General features: G+C 47.0%; 9 protein-coding genes across 9 annotated transcripts; 4 read left to right on the forward strand and 5 right to left on the reverse strand.

Moving 5' to 3' along the window:
* Positions 1-299: 299 nt before the first annotated feature.
* N7471_007915 (uncharacterized protein) lies at positions 300-1,968 on the forward strand (the record flags this gene model as incomplete). Its single annotated transcript, XM_057280634.1, has 2 exons — positions 300-758; positions 820-1,968. The coding sequence occupies 2 exons, from the start codon at positions 300-302 to the stop codon at positions 1,966-1,968; spliced, it is 1,608 nt and encodes a 535-aa protein (XP_057134894.1).
* A 25-nt stretch (positions 1,969-1,993) lies between these two features.
* On the forward strand, positions 1,994-2,446 carry N7471_007916 (uncharacterized protein; the record flags this gene model as incomplete). Its single annotated transcript, XM_057280635.1, has 1 exon — positions 1,994-2,446. One exon carries the CDS (start codon positions 1,994-1,996, stop codon positions 2,444-2,446), a length of 453 nt encoding a protein of 150 aa, XP_057134895.1.
* Positions 2,447-2,872: 426 nt separating this feature from the next.
* On the reverse strand, positions 2,873-5,521 carry N7471_007917 (Major facilitator superfamily domain general substrate transporter; the record flags this gene model as incomplete). Its single annotated transcript, XM_057280636.1, has 13 exons — positions 2,873-3,054; positions 3,125-3,170; positions 3,220-3,259; positions 3,313-3,430; positions 3,480-3,746; positions 3,807-3,921; positions 4,000-4,444; positions 4,491-4,591; positions 4,672-4,733; positions 4,790-4,881; positions 4,963-5,094; positions 5,145-5,423; positions 5,487-5,521. The coding sequence occupies 13 exons, from the start codon at positions 5,519-5,521 to the stop codon at positions 2,933-2,935; spliced, it is 1,854 nt and encodes a 617-aa protein (XP_057134896.1). The 3' UTR covers positions 2,873-2,932.
* A 1,142-nt stretch (positions 5,522-6,663) lies between these two features.
* Positions 6,664-7,366, forward strand: N7471_007918 (uncharacterized protein). The gene is made up of 4 exons (XM_057280637.1): positions 6,664-6,910; positions 6,972-7,019; positions 7,088-7,098; positions 7,162-7,366. The coding sequence occupies exons 1-4, from the start codon at positions 6,782-6,784 to the stop codon at positions 7,190-7,192; spliced, it is 219 nt and encodes a 72-aa protein (XP_057134897.1). The 5' UTR covers positions 6,664-6,781; the 3' UTR covers positions 7,193-7,366.
* A 371-nt stretch (positions 7,367-7,737) lies between these two features.
* On the forward strand, positions 7,738-9,446 carry N7471_007919 (uncharacterized protein; the record flags this gene model as incomplete). Its single annotated transcript, XM_057280638.1, has 7 exons — positions 7,738-7,813; positions 7,869-7,965; positions 8,032-8,219; positions 8,275-8,567; positions 8,618-8,926; positions 8,982-9,176; positions 9,228-9,446. 7 exons carry the CDS (start codon positions 7,738-7,740, stop codon positions 9,444-9,446), a joined length of 1,377 nt encoding a protein of 458 aa, XP_057134898.1.
* Positions 9,447-12,055: 2,609 nt separating this feature from the next.
* N7471_007920 (uncharacterized protein) lies at positions 12,056-12,539 on the reverse strand (the record flags this gene model as incomplete). The annotated part of the gene is made up of 2 exons (XM_057280639.1): positions 12,056-12,163; positions 12,252-12,539. The coding sequence occupies 2 exons, from the start codon at positions 12,537-12,539 to the stop codon at positions 12,056-12,058; spliced, it is 396 nt and encodes a 131-aa protein (XP_057134899.1).
* A 54-nt stretch (positions 12,540-12,593) lies between these two features.
* Positions 12,594-12,837, reverse strand: N7471_007921 (uncharacterized protein; the record flags this gene model as incomplete). Its single annotated transcript, XM_057280640.1, is given in 2 exon segments — positions 12,594-12,704; positions 12,718-12,837. Coding segments are annotated over 2 exon segments (231 nt in total), but the record flags the coding sequence as incomplete, so codon positions are not given.
* A 1,058-nt stretch (positions 12,838-13,895) lies between these two features.
* Positions 13,896-17,292, reverse strand: N7471_007922 (valine--tRNA ligase; the record flags this gene model as incomplete). The annotated part of the gene is made up of 4 exons (XM_057280641.1): positions 13,896-14,902; positions 14,958-16,973; positions 17,065-17,211; positions 17,262-17,292. 4 exons carry the CDS (start codon positions 17,290-17,292, stop codon positions 13,896-13,898), a joined length of 3,201 nt encoding a protein of 1,066 aa, XP_057134901.1.
* Positions 17,293-18,471: 1,179 nt separating this feature from the next.
* Positions 18,472-19,695, reverse strand: N7471_007923 (casein kinase II subunit alpha/alpha'; the record flags this gene model as incomplete). Its single annotated transcript, XM_057280642.1, has 4 exons — positions 18,472-18,570; positions 18,623-19,042; positions 19,099-19,472; positions 19,581-19,695. 4 exons carry the CDS (start codon positions 19,693-19,695, stop codon positions 18,472-18,474), a joined length of 1,008 nt encoding a protein of 335 aa, XP_057134902.1.
* Positions 19,696-19,911: the final 216 nt, after the last annotated feature.

Below are 19,911 nucleotides of genomic sequence, written 5' to 3' on the forward strand. Positions count from 1 at the left end.
GAAGCTGACATTCACCTCTCTGTGACATTTAGCTACCCACCTCTTTGCCTCACGCTCTCCCTCGAAGCCCAAATCGACACAGTCAAGCTACGATCACGACTACGATTACTTCTGCCCTACTTTTTCCTCGTCCTTTTTTGGTCAGCGCCAGCCAAATGAGCCTAGAAGAGGTCCAGAAGAAACTCAAAGAAGCAACATACCACTACGACACACCAGAGGCATTCATCCCGTATGCAAGGGTCCAAGAGGTATGGGCCGGGGATCTTCTGGAACAGTTTCTTATGAACCATGATCCAACTATGGGTACATCAAAGATAGCTGAAGCGCAACATGGCTTGTTGCGTGCGATATCCATTCTTACGGGTATCGTCCCCCGAGATTGGTCAGGATGGTCGAGGTTCAGCGAAATTTTCTTCCCGCCAAATGATGCTGACGCCAAACGTCGCCGCGACATAAATATCCCCAAGTTCACCAAGGAGGAACTTGAGGACGAATTCTTTCTTGGGGATACAAACCTGGCGAGCCACTTTGTGGCTCATAGGTGGATTTACTTTCCAATAGTTTTGAACGAGACCAAGCAAGACTCTTACGAAAAGAACCACCGGTTACCACTGCTTCTACCACTGTTTCAGGAGGACCATGTGCGTCGACAGGGTGGCTACGGAGTAGTGACTAAGGAGATCATACCTCCGCACCATATCATCCTGGGCGTTATGAGCGATCACCTCGGTATACCAGGGCCAGAGGCGCCTTATCGAGTAAGTTTGATAGTACATAACTTGATACAGCTGGTCGCTGACAGGTTTCTTTTCCGTGAAGTTCGAACTCACAGTTGGCCGAAAGCGCTTGCCGAGGGCAGATTCCGCAAATGAAGTGAAACAATTGAAACTCCTTCGATCAAGCCTGTCCAGCCACAAGCGAATCGTTTCTGATCTTGCGATATTCACCGTTGGAAATGAGTTGAACATCATTATGCCCTGGGCGGACATGGACTTGGAAGATTTCTTGGCCGGAGGTTACGAACAGATGCAACCTACCCCGTGTCTCCTAACTGAACTAATCCAGGAGTCCAAAAATGTTGCATCTGCCATTCATTTCCTTCACAAAAATCTTCAACTCGAAGTACTCGAAGTTGAACGGCCCGATTTTCGCCACCAAGCAATCTGCCACGCGGACCTCAAGCCCCGAAATATTTTGGTATTCAAGCACGAGGGCTCTTCTACAGGAATTTGGCGAATCACTGACTTCGGTGTCTCACGAGTAGCAAATCGCGCTCCATCGGAAACTAGCAGGTATGGCTCAGGATACCCCACTAGTCTCGATGCGCGTCCTCCAAGAGGGGGCGCATACCGGGCACCAGACACCCATGCTCAACGAAGGAGCGACGTCTGGTCGTTCGGGTGCATACTAGTGCGCGTTTTCGCCTTGGGGCTTGAGCCTGCCAGCCTACCAGAACTTGATGAAAGGCGAAAGGAAGGACCCGGCGGACGCGCCCTCGACGATTGTTTCTATCGAGAAAATCCTTCTGCTCTTAACCCGAGTGTCGAAAATTGGATTCAGCATTTGCCAACCCGATATCGCGATTCCCACAGCCCTGCTTTCCTCGAGAAAATGCAGAAGCTTCTTGGCTCAATGCTTGAGATAAATTACCGCAACCGTTTATCGGCACGTAAAGTTCGACGCGATTTACATGCACTTCATTACTCTCTCATACACTCAGACTCCGATGCACCACCGTCTACTCAGATTGCTCTGCGAAACTTACTAAGCGGGTCGTCAAGGACGTCAAGTACGTCAAGCACGTCTTCAAGCAGTACTGCTATTAGCAATATCGGCACAGTTTACCCACCTCGACCAGTAAAAGAAGTAGGTGTTCTTGTCGCTGTCATGAAGGATGGGGGGAACATCAACCTTGTCCGTCAAATTCTGCGAGACCAGGTTGACGTGGAAAAAGTGCCACGAGGGTGAACGGCCTTTGATCTATGCAATCAAAATGGCCAATGCTGCTATAATCAAAGAACTTTCCGGGTATCAGCGAAGGTTTGACCGAAATTTGAACGTGCGAGCCCCCTCGTCCAAAGGACAAACACCACTCTATCTTGCGGTTTGCACGGGTGATGTCGATACCGTGAAAGCTGTGATCGATGCCGATATCGATCCTTATTTTCACGCCGATACCAACACATTTTTGAACGAACTGTGCGACGAGAAGACTCCGCTCATGCAAGCCGCCTTCCTTGGTCACGCCGGTGTGGTCTCATTGCTCTTAGACCGGGGTGCAGACCACGAAATCTGCGTGCAACGAGAGAAGTTTAACTGCCTACATTACGCGGTGAAATCTGACCGCGCTAAAGAAGACGTCATCATGGCCTTCAAGGACAAGATGGACTTCGATCAGCTTCCCCCGGTACTACGCTCGATAGCCAAGAAAATCCACCGAAAGTGACAGCATATGATACGCCGTTGATGCTGCACATCAGTCTCGCGCTGGCAGGTTCATATAAATCTTTGGGACCAGATTCTTTGTGGGGGAAAAAATTCAACGCACTCCGGAAAGGAGGGGCAGATGTGAATAGGAAGTACAACCTAGGAACTTCTTTTGAGGAGAGCCCTTTAGAAAGTGCTGTAAGGGCAAATAAGCCCTCGCTTGTCCAGGTGCTTGTTGACGCGGAGGCAACCCTTCGACGGGGCTACACCGTCCCGCGAGGAAGCTCTCGTGACATGAAAATGGTTCTCAAGAAGGCACTGAAAAAAAGTTCAGCGGCGAGGTCTTAATGTTTACGTGGTATAATTTTTCATTTCTCGTTTGTTGTTTTGCCTCCGGTTTTGAATCCCTGTCGTTCGATTGTGTGATATTCAACTGAGAATTGACGTTTTATTTTCATTTGATATTAACAAAGATGCCACCTGCATACTCATATTTTCAAGCAAATCATACTTCTTCTCTATCTTGCAGAGCTATACTTTGACTGTCTCCCTGGCGTGATGAGTTTGGATAGAGGGGGTTCAAGAACGGAGCGTGAATCAGAACCTGTTCCTTTGTTGCCCGGCGGACTATAATATTGTCAGCATATAATCATAGCAGAGCAAATTCCTCCCAGTTGGAGTAAGCATAAAGCCTTACATATCACTTTCATGTCCTCAAGTGACTCGTTCTTAGTTTCGGGGACCTGAAATATTAGCATGAAGCGCAAAGTAGAACAAACGGAGGAGACTAACTAAAAGGTAAATCAAGATAAGTGCTAACACGTTCAAGCCTCTATACGATAGTCAGCATGTAAGAAGATGCGGAATAGGAAGCAATAATCTCACGAGAAGAAGAACAGAAGATTTGCCTGGCCCCTAAATGCGTCGGTCAACTGAGGCACAAAAAGGACTAAAAGTCCAAGACCAAGAAAATTGATCATGACGCTGAAGCTCATTCCCACCTCTGCCATTTATTAGTCCTTTCTTGTGGTAAAGGAAAGAAATCAATTTACCGCGCACGCATAGTGGGAACACCTCCGCACTCAGTGTAAAAGGAATGGGCCCAGCACCGATTGAGTAGAAAAGGACAAACAATAGACAGCTAAATACTGCCACCAGGATTGACCGAGTGTCATGATCCGCGATCTTTAAGAAGCCGCTGACTGCGATCAGACTGAATAGCATCCCAATAAATGAGACAAGTAGCAGAGGTCGGCGTCCACGCGAGTCAATAGACAAGTATACAGGCAAAGTGAAGATAAAACTGGCTAGACCAAAGCCTTTTTTGGCAAATTAGTTGAAGCCCTACCTTGTCAGGATGTGTTTTTATAATCACCTACCGAAATTGTACCATTTGACAGCTGTGTGGGAAGTAAACAAAGCATCATTTGGTTCACTCGAATCACCGGGCTCAGTGTGCAAAAGCGAGGATGAATAGAATGCTAATACATTGATCTGTTGAGTTTTAGGAGAGGATTAAGCGTCAGTCAAGTGCAACCAAGAATATTTGGGATGTGCATGTAGAGAGCTTACACCACATAGTTGTTGCGATGCCATTACGATTAAAGCCACCGTGCACGCTCTTCGAGTTCGCGAATCGGTGGCGAGAAGCATCATCCGCGTGAAGAAATTGCCCTTTTCGATCCATTTTTGGTAGGCATACTTTCTTTCTCCCTCTGTTTCTCCCTCTGACAGCCATGAGTCCCCTTCCTGCGAATTCCATTCTGTGACAGCCTCGGTTTGAAGCTGAGCATGGATGTAGTAAAGATCTCGGGCAGCTTGAATGGATGTTCCTCGGAGCTCGAGGAGGCTTTTGTATGCATCGGCATATCGGTTCCTCTGTATCAGAAAGCGCGGCGACTCGGGACATATAAAAACCAAAAATAGTAGGATAATGGCGGGAATTATCGCGGTCGCGAGGAGTACTCTCCAATTATCCATTACAATCAATGCGCAGAAGAAACCGAGAAATATTCCACTAGAAGAAAGTTAGATGACGGCCTGTAAAGAGAGTTCGAACGTACAGTGCATCAAAAAGTTGCCACATCATCAAGATTTTACCTCGATGTTTATCAGGTGCTGCTTCGGCGGCAAAAATAGGGGCTATTGAAGCTTTTGATCCGATCTATATAGAAGATAGTGCGTGAGATAGTAGAAACGAGAAAAGGGATAGGGACAGGAAAGTAGAGAAAAATATCAACATACCCCCACACCAAGGAGTACTCGACAGACGAGTAGTGTCTTCCATGAATTACAATAAGCTGTTCCTGTGTTCAATATGATAATCAGTCGCTGTCAAGGAAGGCTTAGGGGCAAACACTACCTAGCACAAGAACGACGCAGAAAACAGCAGCAAGGAAGAGCGCGGGGCGTCTTCCAACCTTTTCTTGGAGTGGATCGCTTATCCACGTTCCTCTGTAGTTGTGGTTAGAGTCGGAGAAAGAGTAAAATGGTGAGATTGTGCTCAACTGGTTTGGAGTTGAGAGAGACACATACATAAGGCTTCCCGACAGCCAAGGAGCTGCGTTGATAAATCCAATCAAAAGCAAATCACGATGAGTATCAAGGCCAAGATCATTCTGCCACTCCAAAAGAGCGCTGGCATTGATTGTTGATTGCTGCCATCCCCTATCACAATTGTTAAAACACCACAAGATTGACAAGCATGATGGACATACTGTGTGATTGCCGCACAAGCTGTAGCCATGATAGTAACAAGAAGACCTCTGGTTGGCAGAAACAACAGAGAAGTCTCCAATTCTTTCTCCTTCTCTAGAGTTGCGACCTCCGCAGAGGTAAATTCGGACATATCAAGGCTCCATGGCTGTTTCGCTATCCTTGCGCCCTTGATGAGGGTTTCCCGATCGACGACATTTTTGAGCTTAGCACAGCGGTGGAATGCTCTGACCTCGGCCTCTAATTGAGAAAGTTCTTGGTGGAAGAGTGGGTTGTCTATTCTGATTGACCAAAGCCATTAGAAGTTGTTTCAAGAGACAGGGTTTTGGGGCGTCATGTATTACGTTGGATGACTCGAAGATTGGGCATCTGTACTCATCTTGCAGCCTTACCAATCGGTACTTTTGCAAAGGCTTAAAGACCCAGGTTTATAACACAACAATTAGAGAAAATTATTGGTGAGATCTTTGTGAGATGAGTAGAAGCACGAATCCTGGGCCCAGGTGGGAAAGCCTGTTGCTGAGTCAATATAGGTTTGAGGGGATCTGTAAGAGCCTCCTAATTTCCACATAGCCTCTCCTACACATTTTGATGGTAATTTTAGCGCTAAGGTGCACGGAGTGGAGTGGACAGTTGAGCTGACATCTTTCAAAGAACCGAACAGACCGCACCGAAATCCACCGAGAAACCGCGCTAAGCTTGCACTAGGAAGGAATATGGAGGCTGAATTACGGATATCTACGGAATACAAAGCTGGTATATTAGCCTTGATGATAGCTTCCCCCGGAATCACCCCGTGTTTACCCCGGATATCCTTCCCCACGGAGATTTTCAAGCCGAAATATAGCTTGCCCACGTGTTAATGCTAGATGTTAAGAATGAACGATACCGCATGTGAATAGATTCCCGAAGCCCGGGTGATTTGCTTTTTCTTACCCCTCACGAGCATCTGCAGGTGAAGTTAACAAAGGTGATGATATGCACCTATCGGTGTATGCCACATCGTAGCGCGAAGCGGGTTTCAGCTGGGGGAGACTCGAAAAAATCGACTTAGCTAAGTAGGAAGAAGGCTTAGCCAATCAGGAAGAAGATACCTATTTTATATCACCTCTACAGCGCTATATTCTCTAATAGGGCCCTTCATTTTGAGATCTCTTTATTGGGACCTTATTTAGGATTAGGGATTTAGGGAATTTAGGACTCTAATTTATATTTAACAATGTTGAATTCGGGTCTCCCCGAGCTAATTATGAGTCTCCCTGAGCTGGTAGCCAGGGAAGCAAACATGCAAGCGACCACGAGATGGCAGAGCTTGTGCATGAGTGACAGGCCGGAAATGTAATGATTGGCTGGATTTCAACATCACAGCCACAGTTGGTCTTGATTGAAATAAACCGCGGGTGATAGGCGTCTGATGACATCTTTCATTTAAATTAAATCGATACGTAAATTCTTGGCATCATCTTAGGGCTATAAGAAGGGGCTCTTCGGAGACGCCGGATTGGGTGCTGATGCGGAGGTGATCGCCCTTCTTATTGATCCCATTAAATCTTACTCTTCTCGTCTTGGATTCTGATCCACATCATGCTGAAGTATACTCCGTACTTGGCCCCAAATTCCTAGTTAACACAGCCCCAAGATGTCTTCAATCCGTCCACGAACTGGATCTGTCTCGACCACACTCAGAGAAGGAATAAGCGGTTATATCAGCCGCTCAAGGCTTGAGAGCAGGCTTTATGAGATATTCGGGCGCAATATCGAAGTTGTAGTGAGCACAACGATGATGTTTCCATAGAAGCTGCGTGTGAAGGCTAAGCTATATCTCGCAGTACTTTTGCGGCCGAATTAGTTTCCAAGCACCACGAGAAGTGGAAGAGGTAAGTCTCCCGTGTTCTGGGCATTTATATTGATTCTCTTTTTCTGACAGTGATTTCTCTATATCTAGCATGAGATAGCGTACGCAGATCTATCAAAGGATCCTTTAGTCTAAATGGTTGCTAATATTTTTGACTTGAACAGGGACCTCTGCGAAGATGAACGGGTCAACTAGGGCTGAAGAAGCAGGTGTATACCAGGTTTCTTGGACCGATTTTCGGCAATTCAAATTTTTTGCTTTTGACTAAATTCTGTGTCTGCCTTGCGGCTTAGTATAGGCTTAGCTATCATCATAGTTGGCCACCTCCTGATAGGTTCTAAGGGGCTGTGCCCTACCTCGGCCCTCCCGCCCCCATTTTCAGCATGGGTCTAATAGGAAAGAATATACCCTATTCAATTTAGTTAGATCTCATAGCCTCCTAGGAATAATCAATGTAGGCTTACTCTCTAGCAATCTGTATTTCAGGGATGTAAACTTCTTATGAGTCGGGCGTGAACCGCCTCTATGTGTTGCCCGATGCCCTAGGATGTTGCTTCAATGAACCCTTACCTTAACAGGTCAAGGCGTTCATTTTTTATTTTTCTAATCTAAGCCTGTTTCTAGCGCCTCGGGGCTCATATTTAAAATCTCAATAACCTCGCATAACGATGATTCTTTAACTCTATCCTCAAAGTCTACTTAGATCAAAGGAATAATTCTCTACAGTCCTCATATTAAAGATGTTTACTAATGCAATCTATCCTACATTCTGTCTCCCTGACGATCCGGCCAGCATTTATATTTACCAGAACGATAGTCAGTTTGGGATTATTTGAACAAACTGAACGGGGCTGACGTTTGTACCTTCCAGTTGACACACCAGATAAACTCATTGCCACTGTTTTCAACGACAACAGCCTTTTCCAAGAACATATTTTAACAACGCCACTTCCAAAATTACGAATCATGTGAGATTTTTATATCAATCTATAGATTCTTGCAGCTTGGCTTACTATGCTTTCTGTGGCATTCAGATCCATACACTCCAAATCGTCAATCACGCCACTGCAAATCTCAAGGGATGCTCTCCAGGCGCTCAAGAACACCTATAAAATTGGAGATGAATTATGGGACCTGACTTCTACATTTGGAGACAAGCCTATGAGTGCAGCTGTAGGTGAAGGAGCAATGAAAGTCCAAAGTGGTGAGAATGGTATTCAAGGTGGGCGATTCCCAGATCCTATTCATGTACCCAAGGGACCTAAACAATATTTTAGATCTCTCTTACAGACTCAGCTTTCCAACGCCGGTGGGAGTTCAGAATTGGACTATGCGCCAAATGGCTGTTTTTCACCAGCATGATCCTACTGGTCTTCAAAATCTCTGGATCTTCTTTCATGTCGGTCGTAATACACCCATGCAGAAAGAAATTGAGCAATATGCCTCACTGTCCCAGCAAGGACTACGCTCAGATCATGCATGGCTTACACTTCATTCTTCCGTTTTCTTGTCTTGCCTACATAATTGGCGCTCCTATGTTAACAGCCTAGGTCATGACGTGGATAGACATGTCAGTATCTGCCAATACTCGCTCATCGACTTGTCTGACTTTCATTTTAGACTGATAAAGCCCTGGACTTTATCTTGAGAAACATCGATCACTTTTTGACCGCCGGAGGTGACAGCAACTTGACAGCAATCCACAACACACGCGACCTTCTCTTACCCACTTCATACAGATTGAGGGTAATATTAGACACACTCACGAAATTAGGTCATTTGAGCAGTGTTTTGAGTTCGCAGCATAACGGCGCAGACAATGGCTTTCAAAAACTTGTCACTTGCGTGGCATACCACAAAGATCGTCTAGAGGGGTGTGTTGTTGGAGTAGAAGTTCTAAAGGAGAAGGTCAAGGATATCTTGAACATGGTAAGCAGCAACAGCCATAAGATAACCACTACGCCGCTCGCTGACAGACATGAAGACTACATTAGGGTTAGATTTCAGGATGACCCACCAAATGCTCGACCTCAACAACCGAATGGTTGAATTAAACGACCGCATGCTTAGTGCCAATGAACAACTACTTCAACTTGGAAACAATAACTTCGTCGACAATGCCACGGTCAAGGTAGTCACTATTCTGACGCTTATATACTTACCTGCAAGCCTTGTGTCGGTAAGTATATCCCGAGGCCCTTAAATGAAATTTGTTCTCATCACTTAATAGTCTATCTTCGGGATGAACTTGTTCAAGTTCGACGATGGGACAACCGATGAATTCAGAATATCTAAGGAATTCTGGATCTATATTGTTGCTACAATTATCTTGGCAATCATTACAATCAGCATATGGTATCTATGGACTCACAAAGAGCAGGTTAGAAGGCGCAATTTCCACTTTCTGAAGCGCGGGATACCACAGGAGGCTGAGGAAGATGCTGAGTGAGACTTGAAGAGTTGCGTGCGAATGGATATTTTGGAATTCTGTATTGGCCGGCTGGCTCAGCTTGATAAACATTGGTTTTTAGGGGAATTCGAGTAGCGAATCCTCTCGCTATATAGAACAGATAGACTGCGTTGCTTTTACCAGAACTAGATATTTTTGCGTTTACATGTTCATACAGTTGGTGGATGGACTGTTTCTATCAGTGTAAATAAGGCTTTTCTTTTAGCTTCCATCTCCAAATATGGCGATTTCGTTACAGGTTCCCAAATTTGATATTTCAACTGGAGCGAAAGAAATTCAACTATCCATACATAGACTCGAGTTGGACAACATATGGAAGGAGAATAGATATAAACCGAAATAGTTCTACCAAAGGTATGCACTTTGCTTGCAGTTCGAATGCTTTACCAATTCCCATCAACTACCATTTATATGGTCTTTCCTCGTTGGATCTCGCCGCCTCTGTGGCAAAAATGGAAAATCCGCCAAAAACAGCAAAAACAACAAAAAGACAACGACGGCTGCATGATTCGAACATGCGCCCGCGAACGGAATTGATTTCTAGTCAATCGCCTTAGACCACTCGGCCAAACCGCCTATTATGTGGAGATTTGCCGGGAATGGCATTAAGAACCGGTAACTGATGGAGAATCTACGATGTGGTGATCCAGAGATGGAGAAACAGAACAGTAGATTCAACTAGGAGCAAAAGGGACGGACAGGAAGAAGAGAGAGAAAGAGAGAGAGAGCTATCTGCTATCTACTACTATCGGGATCTGTCCCATGTGGGGACTGCTGCCTGAGGCAGAATCAGGCACCTAACAGTAACTCACCGGCAAACTAGCGATGTTTTGTATTTTTTTTGCCTTTTGTTCCCTATGAAATTTATCTTGTCTATAGTAAGGGTAAGTTGAAAAGATTTTGGTGCTTTGGCTTAATATTGCCAAGATATCGTGCGCCACAAATTAGGGTTGGATTTTAAGGCTGTGCCATTTGTCCAATGTTTATTCTACACTTGAGATCTTTGTTCCTTATGCCATATCTCGAAACCTCTTTCAATAAGTCGGTTTGAACGAGTGGTCTATAGGGGTTACGAGAAAAGAATTCTCTATTTGGTTTCATCTAATACTCTTCTCTCTCCGTCAATACGCCGATGGGTATCCACGCCTTCGGTACCCGAATCAAACCCTACGGATAAAAGAATATATAGAGACTAGTGATTCTATCCATTGATTGACCCAGATCCCCAAGCCACCTCGGCAGCGCCACAGAAAATATCCCTTCTGTCTGTGAGTCAATCACCGGATCATTCACGCAAAAGCCCCAGGCTCTTGCAACCCGACGATCTGGCCGATAGCCAAAACCACAATCCCATGGGGGGACCGACATTGTGTATCCATCTATGTAACTGTAAACATAAAGTCCGGCGCGCTTTTCATACCAAGCATTCGGTTTCGGTGCGGCCTTCTCGACAATTTCCCCGAAGCCCTGGTTCTAAAGTGAGCCAGCAAGTATGGTTCCATGAGGAAAGCGTCTGAAAAATGCTAGCTATGGCCGATTGGAAGGCTAGATCGTTGGCCCATCGGATAGGATTCTGGGTACTGTAGTCTTCTTCGACTTCCCTTTTGTGCTGGGGCCATTGTTTGCGTGTATTCCAGTCCAAAAGCTCGAATGGGACAAGGATATCGTACTGCAACTCTCGGATCCAGGATCGCCGTATATCACGATAGCCGGATGTGAGTTTCTGACCAGGTTCCTCCTGTAAGCAGGATATAAAGTCGGTAGGCCTGTCCTGGCTTAATAACGTGCTGACCAGTGTCCTCAAATCAGAGACGCAGAGCTCAAAAAGAGAAGAGATGAAGATAGACGATCCATGTTTAAGGGCAGCATGTCATTCTTTTCGTGAAAGCTCATTATTTCTCGCAAAAGAACAAGTTGGGAGGTTTGAGGCAGGTGGGATGGTGGGGGGCACGTTTACCACCTGGGCACGTTGCACCTACTACGTACCTATGTAACTACTTCCTAAGGTCCATACATGTATTCTTTGTCTTTTTTCACTTGGGATTGTGCTGCTCGAATTAGTTGAACGGCGAACCTTTGAAGAGATGAAGAGCCTTCAAATTGACTTCCTAGTAAGTACTAATGATACTGAATGAGGCTGTTGGTTTTCAACCATCCTTATAGGACATCGAAGAGGGGGCTATAAAATTAGCCATACAACTAGCTTGTCTTGCTGATTGCGGCCCAAATTATAGGAAGGCAATGAAAAGATGTATAGGGGGCCTGGATGCAGCTTTTGAATTACCTGAGGATGATATCTTCAAGAATGAGATCATTAGAGATGAGGTGGAAAAGAAAATCATTCTACCACTGGAGGAGGATTTAAAGTGGTATTGTGAAAAGAACTACATCGAAGACTGCGTATAATGCCTGATATTGTTCCATAATTCCTAGACCCAGAAAGGCCTAATCTTAAGGTAACAGCGATTAGACCACTCTCGTTTTGGATGCCAAAGTTATGTTTGATCAGTGGATTATTAAAATCAACATTTCCATCAGAAAAGCGCGCGAAAGAGATGTCCTTCTTGCTCCATTTAGTCCGTTAGCCACTAAGTCGCATGAAGCTGCATTACAGAGGAGGCAAGCTTGAGCCCGAGCCGACATTTGTGTTCTAGACGGAACTCTTTTCGGTCAAGGACCGTCGTGAGGGAGACCGTCTATATGGTTTGTGAGGCTGCTAGAAGTTGATCCAATACTAGAACACGAATGCGATACCGGCGACCTTAGCTATTAGCTATTAGCTACATAGCCTAACCAGATCCCTGATTGAGTTGGCCCTTTAATAACAGTGCATAGATTGGATATCTCCGGAGCAGTTGAATTGACGATTTGGGTGGGTGACTCGACAAGTCTTAAGGCTGTGCGAAGGACATTCGTGGCACGATACATTCGCGTCGCTCCTAAGGGCTGCATCTCTATTTCTCGCCAATTGCACGGAGGTGTAAAATTTGACTCCACACGGTCGAAAGTAAAAATCGTATGGAAATAGAGTCCGCTAGCTGTTGTCCGGGCACTCCGGAATTCGAGTTTCATATTGACTGTATGGCCAAGAAAGCAATTACAAGTCGGCGTTGTGGAGAGCTTGGCTTAGAATATCTCGTAGAGCTCGATGGCATGTCCTTGTATTTGTTTATAGTGCACTGTACTTCTTTGCGATACACGACCTCCAGGAGCTGTCGGCTTATTTTGTTCGATAAGCTGGTATAGGAACGTATAGGAACGTATTTAGCTTCCGTGCGCGCTCGAGATGTTTTTCAATTTCATCTTCGCCAAGGACAAGAATAATTTTGCTCCACTGCCTGCGAAGATTCGATTTATCCAAAAGAGCAGGCTGATATAGGAAAAGTGAAAATGGAGGAATTGCTTGGCCTCGTTATACCTACACGACTTGATCAGACTTCTATAGACTCATGATGGCAATAATGGCTGCTCCTTCCATCAATTGGCCCAAGTGGTCGAGCAGTTTCCTGGTCTAGCGGTTATGATTTTCCGTTAACAAATGTGATTTAGCATATGTTCCGGAAAGGTTCTGGGTTCGATTCCCAGGGAAACTATTTTTTTGTATTTTTGCTATTTAAATGTTAGCAGAGGTACTTCTATTCCTTGGATTTTGTTGGCCGATTCTGGAAGTTCTTTTTCTTTTTTCTTTTATTTTGGGGTCTTGACTACAGATGAAATATGCAGAGCAGACTATGCAGACCTAGATAAACCCTTTTCTCTAAATAAAAAAATCGCATGTGCTTGCTGATATATATCGTTCGCTCTAGTTGCATATATCAACTCTGCTATGCCGTTTAATATATATTGTCACATGGATGTGTTGAAACAGTACAAATGAAACCATACTATATGCATTGGGATGAAACGAGATATTGTAAAGATGCTAATATTATTGTAGTAGTACCAGAAAAATGAAATTTAAAGCTGTCTAATCTATTTGTACCTGGAATAGAAGTCCATATTTACGGACTTCATTTCCACAGATAATCCCTCAATTATTGAAGTTGTAATGGACCTAACAGAAATAAACACCATCAGGTTCCGTAGGTGGAAAGTGACTGAATGCAGCCTGAATTGAAATGTTTACACATGATACAACATGATGTACATCGTATGCAGAAAAAGGCGTAAGCGATATCAAACTGCATCGGCAGCGCTAATCTTGCCTCTGTTGGGGATCAAGATTCTTGGCGAGCCGGAATGCTGAATTAGGGTTAGCATTGAAACTCGATTCCATGGTAATTACTGAGGATTAACTGGGATTCGCAACAGGATGGAGATCGTAGAGCAAATATATCGATATAGAGATGAGTTTACAATGCAAATCAAGGTCCGAAAGAAGGGAATCAATTGATATATTTTGTTTAAATCTATCCAATAACGGACAATTTACTCCAAGCGCAGCTTCTCAAACTCCTTAACCTGCTCCTCGAGACGGGCAGCCTCACCCTCAGCATCACGCAGACGCTTCTCCTCTTGCTCACGGACCTCAGCCTTGACCTTCTCATTCCAGCCAGGGCCGTTGATGATACCCTGAGACTTGCGAACAGTCTCACGGGCCTTGTCGAGGCTAGCCTTAGCCTTCTCCTCCTGCTCCAGGGCAACTTCCTTGGAGACGCGGAGGTAGACAGCAGCCTCGGAACCGACAGCAGCCACCACGCAGCCAGAGGGAGGGTTCTTGTTCTCCGGGCCGAGATGGGACAGCTCGCCGAGGGTCTTACCACCGAGAGACTTGATGGTGTTCATCTCCTCGGAGATGGTCTTTTGGCTGATAGCGTCGTAGGTCTGGATGATAATATCACCCTGGGTCTTGACGTCGTACTGGGCCAGGATCGAGCGGATGGCCTTGGAGGTGTTGAGGATGAGCTCGTAGGCCTCGGCGGCAGCGGGGTCGTCGAACTCGGCGAGGTACTCGGGGTACTTGGCCTTCATGATCGAGATGGTCTCATCGCCCGCGCGGCGGGGCAAACGCTGCCACAGGTGCTCGGTGACGAATGGCATGATGGGGTGGATCAGGGTCAGGCCACCATCAAGGGCTGTGTAGAGGGTCTGCTTGGCAGACTCCTTAGTCTCGGCTGAGGCCTCATCCGCCAGCAAGTACTTGGAGTTCTCGAGGAAGACATCACACAGCTGGGCGTACCAGTATTGGTAAGAGATCTGGGCAGAGTTGGAGAAATCACGCTGCTCAAGAACCTCGTTCATCTCCTTGGCCGCGATGTTGAACTTGTGCAGAATCCAGCGCTCGGAGAGAGATTCATTGCCAGTCTTCTTAACACCAGCCTGAGGCTTGAAGTCATCGCCCAGCTTGCCGAGGACGAACTTGGTGGCCTGGTAGATCTTGTTACAGAACTTACGGTAGCCGTGAATGACCTGGATATCGAAAGCAATATCACCTCCTGCAAAATCATTATTAGTAAATACAATCAAACGGGGAGCTGGGATGGAACATACCACCAGTGGTGTAAGAGACAAGGGCGAAGCGGAGAGCGTCGGCACCACACTCGGGGATACCCTTGGGGAAGGCCTTCTTCTGGTATCTGGTAGCAGCGGCAATCTCCTTATCGGCGATGTTGCCCAACTGCAGCTTGTCGTGAAGAGTCTGCAGCTGAATACCTTCCATGACATCAAGAGGATCGATAACGTTGCCCAGGGACTTGGACATCTTGCGGCCATCAGAATCTCTGATCAGGGAGTGACAGTAGACCTCGCGGAAAGGAACCTGCCCAGTCATCTTGATACCCAGCATGATCATACGGGCAACCCAGAAGAAGAGAATATCCCAACCCGTCTCCAGAACGGAGGTGGGGTAGAGGTTCTCGAAGTCGTGGGTCTTGCTGGGCCAGCCCAGAGTAGAGAAGGGCCACAGGCCAGAAGAGAACCAAGTGTCGAGAACATCGGGATCACGGACCAGAGAGAATTTCTTGCCGGGGAACTTCTCCTCGGCCTTCTTGTGAGCATCTTCCTCGGTACGACCAGTGACCCAGAGGTTACCGTCACTGTCATCGCCATCCTCGCCTTCGATCTTGACGAAGTAAGCAGGAGCCTGGTGTCCCCACCAGAGCTGACGGGACAGACACCAATCATTGAGGTTGCGCATCCAGCGGAAGTAGCTCTTCTCGGCGGACTCGGGGCGGATAACGATATCGCCATTCTCAACGGCATCAATGGCAGGCTGAACCAGGCTTTCCATCTTCATCCACCATTGCGGCTTCATGATAGGCTCAATGACATCGTTGGACTTGGCGCAACGAGGCACCTTCATGGGGTTGTGCTCCCACTTCACGTACAGACCCTTCTCCTTAAGATCCTCGATGACCTTGTAACGGGCGTCGAAGCGCTTCATGCCAGCGAAGGGACCAGCGTGTTTGTTGAAGGTACCATCGTCGTTCATGACAGAGATAAACTCCAAGTTGTGGGCCTTACCACGGTTGAAATCGTTAAAGTCGTGGGCGGGGGTGATCTTGACGGCACCAGTACCGAATTCGGGCTCGACTTCGGGGTCAGCAACGATAGGGAGCAGACGGTCCAAGAAGGGATGGCGAGCGTTCTTGCCGATCAGGTGCTGGTAGCGCTTGTCGTCGGGGTGGACGGCAATACCAGTATCACCAACCATGGTCTCCGGACGAGTGGTAGCAATTTCGATGCGCTCGGTGGTTCCATCAATCTCGTAGCAGAAGTGAGTCAGGACACCGAACTCGACCTTCTTGTCGTAGCCAGGCACATCGAGAAGCGTGCGGCCCTCGATCTCCTTGTTCTCGACCTCGAGATTGGACAAAGAGGTGTTCAGAGCCACACACCAGTTGACCAGGCGGTTGGCACGGTAGATAATACCCTCCTCGTGGAGGCGAACGAAGGTCTCGGTCACAGCAGCTGACAGGTTAGGGTCCATGGTGAAGGCCTCACGGCTCCAGTCGAAGGAACCACCAAGTCTGCGCAGGGAGTTCTTGATGTTCTTGTGGTATTCATCCTTCCAATCCCAGATCAGGTTGACCATGGCCTCTCGGCCAATGTCGTGGCGGGACTTCTTCTCCTTCTTCCACAACATCTTCTCGACGACGCTCTGGGTCGAGATACCGGCGTGGTCCATTCCAGGAAGCCACAGGGTAGTCTTGCCCTTCATTCTTTGCCACCGGATCATGGTATCCTGCAGGGCGTTGGTAAGGGCGTGGCCCATGTGAAGAGAACCGGTAACATTGGGAGGGGGAATGGGGATGACGAAGGAGCCTTCCGGCTTAACCTTGCCATCAGGTCCGAACTCGGGCTTGAAGAGATCACGCTCTTCCCACCAGTCGAGACGACCGGCCTCGATGGCAATAGGATCGTAGGCATCGGCGGTCTTGTCCTTCTCGGGTTTCACCTTCTTCTCGACCTTGGGAGCTGCGGCCTTGCTGGCGGCAGCCTTGGCCTTGGCCGCCTGCTTCTCTTCGAACTTCTTGTTCTTTTCGGCCTTCTTGCGGTCTCTCTCCACTAGAAATCACCTACAGTATCAGCAAATGCTCATGGTATAACACACGACTTCCGAGGAAAGGTCCCGATATAGATTTTCATGGCAACATACACTCCTTCTCGGTCTTCACCTTGGGAGCTCCGGCCGGTCCGCCCTGTTGACCCTGGGGATCCTTTGCGGCGGCATCGGCAATCTGGGCGCGTGTGTGTTCGTCGACCTGGGGGGTTGCGCTGGTCACGGGAGCCGTAGGCTCACCCGCTGTTCACTATAAGCTTCTGCGACATCTGAGAATGAGTCATGAAACTCACTGGGGATTTGGGAGGCAGAATTTTGAGCCATCCTGGAGAATGCACGATATTGAGGAGTAAATCTCCAAGGCGCCGATCGCGCCACGAATCGCCGGATAAGTATCTTGAGAGATGGAGAGGTATAAGGAGGGGTGGTTGTGCGAAATGCGGGCAATTAAATTTCCCACGCTGAATGAACGAATGAGAGCGCGGGGCTTGGTGGGAGGTTCGGTGGAGTCGGCGGGCAGGTCAATGAAGCGCGTTCATATGCAGTCAACACTCATTGGGTACCATTGGGTATCTTATTTCCTTTTTTCGCGCGTTCCTTGCTTGCAATTTGTCTCTTCTTTTATTTGTTCGGCCAGAAAGACATTGCGATAACCCTCACGTGATACGCTGGAGCCAACTGGTGATCTGAGGCTACATCTATAAGAACACAATTGGAAGATTTAAACAATTATTTACTGAATTGGAGATTATTTATACTTGATATCAGTTTTCTGATCTGATCAAGTCTAGGTATACCATATCATTCTATACATCCATGGATGTGTTGAGACATATCTATGTACGCGTCATATAACTATAGGAACCCTACCTACGATGTCCAATCAATCCATACAATTATAGTGTTTGTTGAATTTTTTTTTAAATCTCGTCCAATGTTTCATTCATAAAAAGGGAAGCGTTAAGAAAATGCAATGGGTTGTCTTGGGAAAAAGCATCCTTTGAAACACGAAGCACCCAGCAGAAAGGCCAAAACACCAATTCAACTAACAAGGGAGAAATCAATTAGGGAAACCCACGAGCAGCGCTATACAAATAGGAAAAGATGAAAGAGAAGAGTGATTTCCCCATCTAAGACGTTGGTTTATCACGCTCATTGACACGCCAAACGACCTAGGCGATAAGAGGCTTGGAGGGACCCAGGAAATTAAATGTTATGATGTCTTGTCATCAAAGTCGTCTTCATTCAGGATTTGATCGTTTGCCGCAGCCCATAATTCGAAAGGCCAGTGAAAAAGAGGAACAGGGAGTACGAAGACCAAGCTCATTTCATGTATTCGATCATCGTTGTGCCATTCATATCGGCAAATTTCAAATGCAAAAAGGTACGTAATTGTCGTGATGCCCAACACAATCTTGATGGCAGCATGCGGAGAACTTGGAAACCGGGCATCGCAGTAAGGAGATCAGAGCCTTGATCATCAACAGTTCATGCGAGAGGAATTCAGGGCAGTGTCACATTGTTGTGGCTAAGGGCCGCTGCATCCGCACGCACCGGGTCGAAGTATGCGTGTGCCATGGCCTCCTGAGCAGTCAAGCGGTCCTTTTAGATAAGTCAGTATGGGCAGCTTATAGAGATGTTAGAACAAACTTACAGCATGGTCGTAGCGCAGAAGCTTGTCAAGGAAATCAATGGCCTCGTCACTGATGAAACGCTGGTTTTCTGCGTTGACAAATGAGTGCCACGGCTTCCGGGGGAAACGGGAGAGGATGTCGTCGTATTGCGGGTCCAGTTCAATGTCGTACTTGTCCAAGTACTCAAAGAGCTCCTCAGTACCAAGAACCTTGGCGATCTTGACCAACTGGTCCGTATTGCTGCCTCCGTGGAAGAAAGGCTCCTTACGGAAGATCATGGATGCGAACATAGCACCCAGGGACCACATATCCAAAGAATAGTCGTATTCCTGGAAATCAACCAGCAGCTCGGGGCCCTTGAAATACCGAGATGCAACACGAACGTTGTATTCCGTGCCCTTGTGGTAGAACTCAGCCAGACCCCAATCGATCAGACGAAGCTATAATATGTTAGAGCCATGAATTTCCGCCAAAACTAATTGATAAGCCCACTAACCTTGCGCTTCTCATGATCAATCATGACATTGTGGGGCTTCACATCCCGATGCATAATGCCCTTGCTGTGGCAGAAGTCCAGCGCCTTAAGCAGCTCGAAAACGTAGAAGCGAACATCGTAATCGGAAAAGCGGGGGTAGAGTGTGCGGAAGTCGGTGTTGTTGATAGCCTCGAAGACCAGACTAGGAGTCTTGCTCTGGTTGTCGCGGACAACGTCCAGCAAAGCCACCACATTGGGCCCACCCGCGAGATTCTGCAGGATCTTGATCTCACGCTTGATCTTCTTCTTCTTGACAGGCTTGAGGACCTTGATAACGCATTTCTGGTAGTTGACGACGTTGATGCCCTCGAAAACCTCAGAGTACTTTCCCCGACCTGAAGTAGATAGTCAGAAAGTTTGTTCTTAAATTCTACCCGCAGTTCACAGCATGCGGCAACCATCCCTGACATGCTGCAGAAGGACGGGATTTGATCATCTCTCACCTATTTTGCGAACGATTTCATAATTTTCAAGGACACCCCAAGAGATGTTGACACTGTCATAATCCCAGTAGGACCGAGGCATATGCTCGTTGACATCGGCATAGACACGCGCCATCTTGACGATGACAGTCCGTTTCCGAGTGCGCCCACAATTGAAAGATGTGCGGCGGGGTCACGAGGGGCTCGGCCGTGTGACGGAGGGAGGGGCCGGGGGTTAGATTGATGTAGGAGACAGGTAGCAACAGGCCCAGCGACTATTCAGCCCAAACGCAGTGCTCACAAGAGGCCTTGAGCAATGGGATGGACGAAGTGAGATATTGTCGTGATATGA

The sequence above is a fragment of the Penicillium samsonianum genome (assembly GCF_028829775.1).
Source record: "Penicillium samsonianum strain IBT 33392 chromosome Unknown utg000004l_segment0_segment0, whole genome shotgun sequence".
Taxonomy (NCBI): Eukaryota; Fungi; Ascomycota; class Eurotiomycetes; order Eurotiales; family Aspergillaceae; genus Penicillium; species Penicillium samsonianum.